The sequence below is a fragment of the Thamnophis sirtalis genome, unplaced genomic scaffold (genome assembly GCF_051295495.1).
Source record: "Thamnophis sirtalis isolate CommonGarterSnake01/CBP01778 unplaced genomic scaffold, rThaSir2_p1.2 scaffold_8, whole genome shotgun sequence".
Taxonomy (NCBI): domain Eukaryota; kingdom Metazoa; phylum Chordata; class Lepidosauria; order Squamata; family Natricidae; genus Thamnophis; species Thamnophis sirtalis.
In genome coordinates this window covers 76,856,421-76,867,373 of record NW_028261388.1, presented here as the reverse complement: position 1 = coordinate 76,867,373, position 10,953 = coordinate 76,856,421, and the positions used below count along the sequence as shown (strand labels likewise).

General features: G+C 39.4%; 1 protein-coding gene across 1 annotated transcript in view; it reads right to left on the bottom strand.

Annotated features, from left to right (window-relative positions):
• Window positions 1-1,292: 1,292 nt before the first annotated feature.
• The window catches only part of CLPTM1L (CLPTM1 like), a 30,882-nt gene continuing 21,221 nt past the window's right edge, over window positions 1,293-10,953 (bottom strand). Inside the window, exons 12-17 of the mRNA XM_087721928.1 lie at window positions 9,034-9,116; window positions 8,126-8,160; window positions 6,996-7,051; window positions 6,856-6,900; window positions 5,361-5,476; window positions 1,293-1,791 (exon numbers count right to left, since the gene is read on the bottom strand). Coding sequence (XP_087578054.1) covers window positions 1,707-1,791; window positions 5,361-5,476; window positions 6,856-6,900; window positions 6,996-7,051; window positions 8,126-8,160; window positions 9,034-9,116 — 420 coding nt within the window. The 3' untranslated portion in view covers window positions 1,293-1,706. The remainder of the gene's footprint in view (window positions 1,792-5,360; window positions 5,477-6,855; window positions 6,901-6,995; window positions 7,052-8,125; window positions 8,161-9,033; window positions 9,117-10,953) is intronic.

Sequence of the window (10,953 nt, the reverse complement as noted above, 5' to 3'; positions counted from 1 at the left end):
AATCAAGAAATTCCGGTTCCACCACAAAACCGCGGACGACAAAATCGCGCTCGACAAAAGCGCGTACGTGACGTCATCACAGCGCGACGAAAACATCGCGCTGTGATCGAAAAATGTAAAAATAAAGCGAAAACCTTACCCTAACCCCCCCAAACCTAACCCTAAACCTAACCCTTAACATAACCCTAAATCTAACCCTAAACCTAACCCTTAAGCTAACGCTAAACCTAACGCTAACCCTTAACCTAACGCTAAACGTAACCCTAACACTCTAAACCTAACCCTAACCCTTAACCTAACCCTAACCCTAACCCTTACCTTTATGTGAATCGGCTTGCTTTAATTTTATTTTTATTTCAATTTTTAATTTTTTTCGTCGCGCTGTGATGACGTCAAATGCGCGCTTTCGTCGAGCGCGCTTTTGTGGACCGCGCTTTTGACGGGTCACGGAAATTCCAACTATAGGATTGAACAGAAGTGTTTTGCTGTGTGTGTACCAAAAAAAAAAAAAAAATTCCATTCCCCAAACTACAGAATACTATTTGCTGCATGTAAGTTGACTTATGCTAATATTTTTTAAAGTTACACGCTTTGCATCCAGAACCAGCGTAGAATGGTTTGAAATCTACCATTGAGAGTACATGTCTTCATATGGTTGCTGCCACAATTAGGTTCATATAAGAAGCATAGCTGGTATCTTTAAAAAAAATAATGAAATGCTCACATCAGGAAATACAGTACAAAATAAGGGACACAATCCAGCCATCCAAATATTTTTAATCCTTATGATTTCAAAGAGTGAGTGAGGAATGTAGTCTCCCTAAAATCATAACAAAAAAAGCTGGAACATGCCAAGGATTGGTCCAAAACCTTTTTACGGAATGGTATGAAAGTGCGTGGCACGACAAAACCGCGAAGCCCTTATCCGCGGAGACATAAGCGTGTCGCTAAAGCCGCGACATCATCACCGCGTGTCATCACCGCCGCGACAGCGCGGCAACAGAAGGGCGCTTTAAAACGGCGCCGCGGCAGAAAGCCGATTTCAATTAAGGTAAGGATTAGGATTAGGATTAGGATTAGGATTAGGGTTAGGGTTAGGTTTAGGGTTAGGGTTAGGGTTAGGTTTAGGGTACTGAGTGCTTGGGAATGCGCGGATTTGCCCTCCGCGATTATGTCATCGCGGTAGGGTCGCGTTTTTCCTTAGCGCTTCGAACAGCGCGAATTAGTCTTCGCGCTTATGTCTCCGCGGATAAGGGCTTCGCGGATTTGTGGTGGAACCATGAAATTGAAGGGCAGGTCCTTGTCAGTTTATTACCTTTTCATAATCATTCACAGTACCTCCCTCTTGTTCATAAGCCGAAGAGCTGAATTTTAAGTGCATACTCTTTAATGCCGGCTGTTGGAGGGTTCAAGACATTAAGCATAATGGACACAAATATTTATGCAGAACTTGTCAAAGCAATTCAAAATGTTAACCGCCTGGCAAAAAATATTGGCAGCCTTGCTGAACCCCAAATAATAATTTTTAAAAAAGAAAAAGAAATCCAAAGGTAATCGTAACATATTTTGGCAATGCAGATGATACAATGTCCATGACATTCTGTCCCAAGCTTTGAAGAATACTCTTTTGCTTCATCTCTTTTTTAAAAGTCAAACAGCATATGCAGCCAGCATCAATCCAAAGAATTGTTTAGTAATATCTTAAATTATTCTTTGTGGGGTTTTCTTTTCATCTTCTCTTCATAGGATTCTCCATATTCATTCACTCTGCTCTTATCCACAGGATAAAGCCTTGGGGTTAAAAAGAAATTGTGACATTTTCTTAATCGAAGTCTTTTCATGCATCTAATTTTTGCTATTGCTAATAATGCATATATACTTATATCTCTAAGACATGTATACTTATATATCTTAAATAGCAATAGCAATTAGACTTATATACCGCTTCATAGGGCTTTCAGCCCTCTCTAAGCCGTTTACAGAGTCAGCATATTGCCCCCAACAACAATCCGGGTCCTCATTTTACCCACCTCGGAAGGATGGAAGGCTGAGTCAACCTTGAGCCGGTGAGATTTGAACAGCCGAACTGCAGAACTGCAGTCAGCTGAAGTAGCCTGCAGTGCTGCATTTAACCACTGCGCCACCTCGGCTCTTGAAGTAAAGAAGTGCTTTGTTAACATTTGTGGTGGTCTAGCTAAAGTATGCTGCAAATGACAATTGCTATATTGCTACTGTGGAATATTGCAGGTGAAGCAAGTATGATTAAAGTTAGTACAGCTAATCCTGGAGTTATGAAGGTAATGGAGCCTGCTAAATAAATTCATAACCCGAGGATTCGTAGGAGTGAATCATGTCATTTGAACATGATCACTCGCTGCTTTCGCCCACACATCCGCTAATTGAATGCGTGGGTCGTTAAGGGCACGAGGCATCTCAGGGTGGGAAAGGCCAAGGAGGCGGGGGGGGGGGCTAGTGATGGAACAGGGCCACCCCAATCCATTGAGATACCTCATGCTTACCCGTTCCCAACCTGCTGTGCCGGATTCACTTTGCTTGCAAAGATTTGTCTCCTCTTTGACGCGGTGTCTTTGCCTTGGAGGGAGAAGAGAGCAGGAGGATTTCCCTTCCGCCATCCGATCGGCTTGCAAATGCTTTTCACGCTGAGAGTGAAAGGTTCTGGGAGCTGTGATCTTGCATGACTTCAGGTACCCATTTTCTGCCAAAGCAGATGGATGCCTCAAATCACAGGATATCACAGCCCCCCCAAACCTTTCACTTCGGCGTGAAAAGCATTTGAAAAGTGTTCGGAGACTACAATTGGTCCAGAATGCAGCCGCGCGAGCGATACTGGGTGTACCTAGATACACCCATGTTACACCTATCCTCCGTGAGCTGCACTGGCTCCCTATTGGTCTCTGAAAACGCTTCAAGGTGCTGGTTATCACCTTTAAAGCCGTACATGGCCTAGGACCTGGATATCTCCGTGACCGTCTCCTGCAGCATACCTCCAAGCGCCCAATAAGATCGCACAGGGTGGGTCTTCTCCGGGTGCTGTCGACTACACAATGTCGTCTGGCGGCTCCTCGGGGGAGAGCCTTCTCTGTAGCTGCCCCGGCCCTATGGAACGATCTGCCCCCTGAGATCCGGACCCTCCCCACTCTCTCGGCCTTCCGAAAGTCTGTTAAGACCTGGCTGTTCCGGCAGGCCTGGGGCTGCTGATCTCTGATTGAGCTTCAGCCCCATTAACATTGAGTGTATGCTGTGTCCTTTTTTTAAATTCGTTCTGTTTTGTATTTTAACTGTTTTAGTATTCTGTTTTTTAAACTGTTTTTATGTAAGCCGCCCGGAGTCCTTCAGGATTGGGCAACATACAAATCCATTAAAATTGGAAATTGGAAATTGAAAGCCAACTGGACACTGGAAGGGAAATCGTCCTGCTCTCCTCTCCCTCCAAGGCAAAGAAACCGAGGCATAGAGAAGAAAGATCTTTGCAAGGTGAGTCCAGCGCAGTAGGATGGAAGAGGGAAGCAGCTGTGGGGCGGCGGGGGGGGGGGGTAGAGTGAATGTTGCAGTGCCTCTGTGTTCGTTCGTAAGCATCAACAACTGCTGTGATGCTGCAACATTCGTAATTTCATGACTTTGTCATAAATACTTGGGATTATTACATAACTTTGAATGGTCACTAAGTGAACTGTCATAACTCAAGGACTACCTGTAACTTAGTCTTTCTTTATCAAAGAGGTAATGTAAAAGCATTGAATGACTGAAGTCACGCCAAGTACTGGTGATCAATATTTATGGGTCCATTTCAGTGGTGGGATTCAGCCGGTTCGCACCTATTTGGGAGAACCGGTTGGTAACTTTCTAAGTAGTTCGGAGAACCGGTTGTTGGAAGAAATCTCCTTTTGTTTTTTTCCCCACTTTACAGGGCTAATCCTATAAGGAAGGCAGGAAGGAAACATTCTGGTATTGTTTCTAGCCTCATCTTTATTGACCTGCTTACAGAAACTGCCTCTCCGGTTAACCCTTATTACATTGTAACAGCTAAGGCGAAGCGCCCATCGACCTGAGTGACATTGAGTTGGCCAAGCCCACCCAGTCACATGACCACTGAGCCCCACCTACCCAGATAAGTCATTAGGGCAGAGAACCGGTTGTTAAATTATTTGAATCGCATCACTGGTCCATTTCTTAACCTTCACTGCATATATTAGATGGTGACTTGGAATGCAAGAAAAATATTGGGCATACAACATGAATTAATGAATGAAGTGAAAAATTGTTAAGCTATGTTTCTAACATTATTCTCTAAAGATGTAATATATTTAAATGATGGTGCCTGAAGTGGAGTTGATTCAATATAAACCGAAAGGGCAACGAAGGTGTTTATTATGAATAAAAGAAATCTAAAAACACATTTCAGAAGGCTATGTGTCAGCTAGACTGTTCAGGATATGTATGAAAATAGGAATTCCTAAATTGATAGCTGTATGTTATACTTTGCTGAATGGTGATAATGAATAGGAAAAATCGAGCAACATTCTGAATGAGTAATTATTTGATAGCATCCAAAGGTCTTGAATATGAAAAAAACAGATATGAAAATAAAAAGAATGAGAGAGATGAAAGAAACTACAATACACAATCACATTTTTCTCAACTATGCATGATATAGAAAACATATCAGGGGTGGGTTCCTGCCAGTTCCACAAATCTACAGTGCCGGTTCCAGCTCCCTCCCCCCACCCATCTGCACATCATCAAAATGAAGAGCGAGAGGAGGAATTCTGGGAGTTGAAGTCCACAAGTCTTAAAGCTGTCAAGTTTGAACACCTCTGGGGTTTTTTTTCTAAAGGGTTAGGGGTGCAAGCGTCTTGTAACTTGACAGCTTTAAGACTTGCACACTTCAGTGCCAGAGTTCCTGAGCCAACATGACTGGAGGAGGAATTCTGGGAGTTGAAGTCCACAAGTCTTAAAGCTGTCAAGTTTGAACACCCCTGGGTTTTTTTCCCTAAAGGGTTAGGGATGCAAGGGTCTTGTAACTTGACAGATTTAAGACTTAAGTGCTTCAAATGCCAGAGTTTCTGAGCCAACATTTTGGTTGCTAAGCAAGAGCGTTGTTAAGTGAGTTTCACCACATTTTACAAGTTGGCCATGCCCACCCAGTCACATGGCTGACAAGCCACTCCTACCCGGTCACATGGCTGGTAAGCCACTCCCACAAAGCAGGCCACACCTACAGAAGAGGTTCTAGAAAAATTTGAAACCCACCACTGAGACATATCTATATTTTCTCCTGGTAGAAGAACCAGGAGCCATCTAACTAATGAGAGGATATTTAAAGGGGAAAAAAAACATACCATCTTTGGTAAAGGTACACCAAGAACACCACATCATCTCTAAAGCAAGCCAGCCGATGAGATGTTGGCATTGTAATAATAAATGCAAAAATATCATCAATGAATGTGTTGAACGCCTGTTAAGTAATAGATAAGATGATGCAGCTTGTTTAATGGCATGTAAATAATGATGTGTTATTTAAAATAACAAAATTCTCAAGCAGATCAACTGTTTTTGATGACATAATATTGAAACAGAATAGCTGAAGTGAAGGTAAAAAGAACGTCATTTTAAGGTTATAGACCAGTGATAGTCAACCTGGTCCCTACCGCCCACTAGTGGGCGTTCCAGCTTTCGTGGTGGGCGGTAGGGGTTTTGTCCGATACTGAAGCACTTTCCTTTTTTAAAAAATTTAATTGACTTTTTTTAAAAAAAATCATAGCATTATTTAAAAATTTTCATTAGGTTTTCATAAAATCACCATTACTGCGGAACCGGTGGGCGGTTAGAAAATTTGACTACTAACAGAGATACAAAAGTGGGCGGTAGGTATAAAAAGGTTGACTACCCCCGTTATAGATAGAGGATCCTTCTCTCCGCTAATGAAAATATAGGTTAAATCTAGAACAAGCAAAACCCATATGCAAGATCCAAATGATTTTGTAACTTGCTAAAAGCATCCTTCCTATGACAGGCTTACCCACCTCATGACTCAACAAGTTGACTCTAGCAGTTAATAGACTCATTCAACTTGCGAGCCATAAGGTAGGTAGCCAGGGGCTTAGGGTCTTCTCCCCACTTTACCACGGCAGCTCCAAGGTAGGTCTATACTGGACTTTCACTGAGCTGATGGGCTAAATAATATTGCCATTATTATAAATACTAATGCCATTATTAATTATAGCAATAGCAATAGCAGTTAGACTTATATACCGCTTCATAGGGCTTTCAGCCCTTTCTAAGCGGTTTACAGAGTCAGCATATTGCCCCCAACAACAATCCGGGTCCTCATTTTACCCACCTCGGAAGGATGGAAGGCTGAGTCAACCCTGAGCCGGTGAGATTTGAACAGCCGAACTGCAGAACTGCAGTCAGCTGAAGTAGCCTGCAGTGCTGCATTTAACCACTGCGCCACCTCGGCTCCATGGTCAATGCACTGTTCTTACAAGTCATGTAAACACCAGCTTGAGATTCTTGGGCATAAGGCCAAAGGTTCCTCCAAGTGCAGCTTTCCATTACATTCTCAGCTGATCTTCCTATGAGTCTTAAATCTAAAAGTAGTTATTAGGGAACCTGAATAATAAAAGTCTCCCAAATATTTGTTTCAAATCAGGTTACAGGCTTTAAGACGAATATAAGACTTTATGGTTCTCTATACAAACTACACTATCAGAATTATTGCCTAATAACGTCGTTGGATATTTTTGGGGGTAACACCAGACAGGCAAATAAAATTCCAATTGCAACTTGATTTTCAAGTAATAATTAATGGCTCAGCAGCATAAATTAACTTACTTTGTAAGTGAACGCTTTCCATGGCAAATGTGCAACAGATTTCATCTGGAAGGAGAAAGAAAGGTCATAAAATATATATTTAAAAAGCTGAAGGCTGGGTTAAATAACATGATACAATATTGGGTTCAATTGTTAATTACCTTATAATTTACAAAAAGTTGTGGCAACATAAATAGAAATCCAAAAGCATATACTCCTGTTGGAGGAAAAAAAATATATCACATTTTTGGTATGATAGAACAAAAACAGATATCCATTATTATTTATTCTTGCTTTTAAACATCAGAATACACTAAATATATTGCAATTTAATATTGAGTTTTTATTTCAATTTAGGCTCTCACCTTCCCTTATATTTAGCTCATTCTAGAAATTTGAAATGTTTGTTTCGTATTCTTTTGTAGAAATGCAGGAGAACCCTACAAAATTTTTAATTACAGGTGCATAACCTTAATATTTGAAGAACTAAGGCTTTAGGTTGGAATGGGAAATCAATGAAACAGAAAATTCCCAGAAAAAATAAATGTCAAATTCTTTCTGTGTGTTGTGTGCACGTGAAAGAGATTGATTGATCGATTTATAGAAACATCCATGCCATGTACCTGTCTGTATACATCAGAAATTCAGCTTGATTTGAAATAGATTTTATTTTACAATAAATTAGCATAAAAGTATGGCTAAGAAATAGAAAAAAATAGTTTGCTTTGTTCTACCGGTGGCAAATTTAAAACTGAAATTACAGGAGGAGGATTTAAGCTTTCCTTTATCTCTTGTAATTTGATCATACTACCAGCCTAATGTATTAACTTGTAGACGGTTATTGCAAATAAATGAAACGGCTTGTGTTTTGGGAAGCATACCGTGTTTGGATACTTCCTTTTTTCAGATCTGGCTATCTCAGTTGCTATTCCACTAGACCAGTGTTTCTCAACTTTGGCGACTTTAAGTCCTGTGGACTTCAACTCCCAGAATCCCCCAGCCAGCTATGCTGGCTGGGGGATTCTGGGAGTTGAAGTCCATAGGACTTAAAGTCACCAAGGTTGAGAAACACTGCACTAGATCATCCCAGGACCCAATACTGGAATTGATCTAAATCAAAGTGGATTATAGCTGTGCCCCCCCCCCTAAATATTCTATGAAGCAATGTACGATAGCAAGTACTGCTGTTCATACAGCTACCCACTTCCCAAAATATTGTGCCTTAGCAATGTCTTTTGAAAATACTTTTAAAGAATCACATTCCAAGAAAAGAGTAAAAACTTATACTTACCATTGACAAAACTATTGATTAACCATGAATACCAGCTTATGAAGAAAAAGAAAAGGAGAGCATTATTTCCATTACTGATCATTTTTAAAAATACAGCAATTAACACGTAAATGTCTATATTTTTCTGTGGACTTCATATAAAGCACATGCAAATCAAGTCATATATGGACATAGACACAGATATACTGCATATAGGGCATAGAACTGAAAGTAAAAAACAATATTTATAATACATAAAAGTACGATATATTACAACCTCCCACCACTTTAGCCAAAGTATTTACATAAGTAACACAAAGAGAGAATGGTAAATCAAAGCAAATGAGAACAAAAAGCAAAAATAAATTAAAATTAATATAGAACTATTTATGTTTATATTTGTATATTGGCAGCCTCAATCATTTGTATTAATGATAGATGATATTTGAGAAAGAAGAAGGCATCTCAACTTCAAAAAAAGGCCCTTCAAATTTTTTAACATTTGCAAAGGTTAGTTGCTCAGATATAATCAGTTTAAAAATTTCCTGATGACTGGTTGAATTTAGCTTTAAACCGGAAAAGTCTTAAAAAGTTGTAACAAGTACTGATCAAATGTTACACAAGCGGGCTTTATGCTTATCATTTTATCAATGCTTATTCCCGTAAAGATCATTTTCTGATTTGGTAGTTCAGAAGAGAAATTGTAGGATTTGCTATCGATTTTTGATATAAAGATTTAGAAGGCTTTGATCAGACAAGGGAGTAGAGAGAATCCATATAATTCTGAGAAAGAAGCATGATTTCTAACAGGACAGCTGTTGGAAATACACATTTTATTAACATTTCAGCACTTTTTATTTATACTACCAAAAAGGTAAAGTATCTCTTATTATGCCTTAGATTTTTAAAATCATGTACAAGCAGCTTACCTTTTGTACTTGATATTCAACAAAGAATAAATTGCACCTCCAATACACAATGGATATAGCAAATATGACAAATATTTCATGGCCTGAGAGAGAGAGAGAGAGAGAGAGAGAGAGAGAGAGAGAGAGAGAGAGAGAGAGAGAGAGAGAGAGAGAGAGAGAAAACAAACTACATATTTAATTTTATCCTTTTTTCAAATGGCCTCAATGATATATTCCCTTTACATCATTATGACACCACTTGTACAGCATAATTTGCTATCCTGAGGGGTAAAGGCTGATGCGCCTTTGGATTCCAACATCCAACAACATTCAATGAACTACATCAAATTCACATATATTAATAAAAAGAGACCTCATTGAAATAAAATCTGAGCATTTCAGCCAGCACTTCCATCTCGGTATAATCAGATAGAAGCTTTGTAAACTTCAATATAAAAGATCAAGAAGGCAGAATACAATTATTTAGATATATTTTTTTTAAAAAAATACAATTTCTATGCAATACGAAATATTTAAATGCATCAAAGATTCTGTCCACAGAACCAGAATTGGAAGGAAAAGACCATTATTTTTGAAGCGTATATTTTATAAAGAAATTAACATGAGTCAAATTTAGTTTCACAATTTTTAAATTTTAGCCCTTTGCCTGCCATTGAAATGGCATCTGTGATCCTAGGATTAGAAAAATGTTTGCCCTCCTGCTTTAGGTCCAGGCTAATTAATGTACACGGTCACTTTCAACTAATATTACTTAAACGATTAGGTACAAATTATACCTATAACCGCAGCCAGCCAAAAACTGTTGAAGCTCTTGTTATTAGTAGATATTAACGCTGGATTATAATGCTGTGGACAATTAATCATTAAGAATCTTCCTTTATGGGTTAATGCAGATCCTTTTCAACAGGAATTCATATTATTAAAAAAAAATAACCTTGGACTTTTGTCTGGAAAAGGTAAATTATTTTTTTTGTAGATATCACTATTGATTTTTCATTACCGCAGAAATTTTTCCACGCGGCAATTTCAGAGTTGCTCCCACTGTGATGACAATTTAAGTTTTTTTTGTCCAATAGAATATGTTAGGCTACTCGTATGTTTGAGGGCATTAGAAGAAGACGCCATCATTACAGATAGTCCTCAACTTATAACCATCCGTTTAGTGACTGTTTTAAATTGCAATGGCACTGAAAAAAAATGACATGATCATTTTTCACACTTAAAACCATGGTTCCACCACAAAACCGTGGACGACAAAATCGCGGTCAACGAAAGCGCGTATGTGACGTCATCACAGCGCGACGAAAAAGATCGAAAAATGTAAAAATAAAGCGAAAACCTTACCCTAACCCCCCCAAACCTAACCCTAAACCTAACCCTAAACCTAACCCTAAACCTAACCCTTAACCTAACCCTTAACCTAACAAAAAACCTAACGCTAACCCTTAACCTAACACTAAACGTAACGCTAACGCTCTAACCCTAATCCTAACCCTTAACCTAACCCTTACCTTTATGTGAATCGGCTTGCTGTAATTTAATTTTTATTTCAATTTTTAGATCTTTTTTGTCGCGTTGTGATGACGTCACATACGCGATTTCGTCGACCGCGCTTTTGTGGAACGCGGTTTTGACGGGTCACGAAAACCATTGCAGCATCCCATGGTCATGTGATCAAAATTCATTTGCTAGGCAACTGGCATGTATTTTTGGCGGTTGTGGTGTCCGGGGATCATGTGATCACTTACTGTGACCTTCTGACAAGCAAAGACAATGGGGAAGCCAAATCCACTTAACATGGTACTAATGTAACAATTGCAGCAATTCACTTAACAACTAGGGCAAGAAAGGTCGTAAATGGGGCAACCTTATAAACCAGTGTTTCTCAACCTTGGCAACTTGAAGATGTCTGGACTTCAA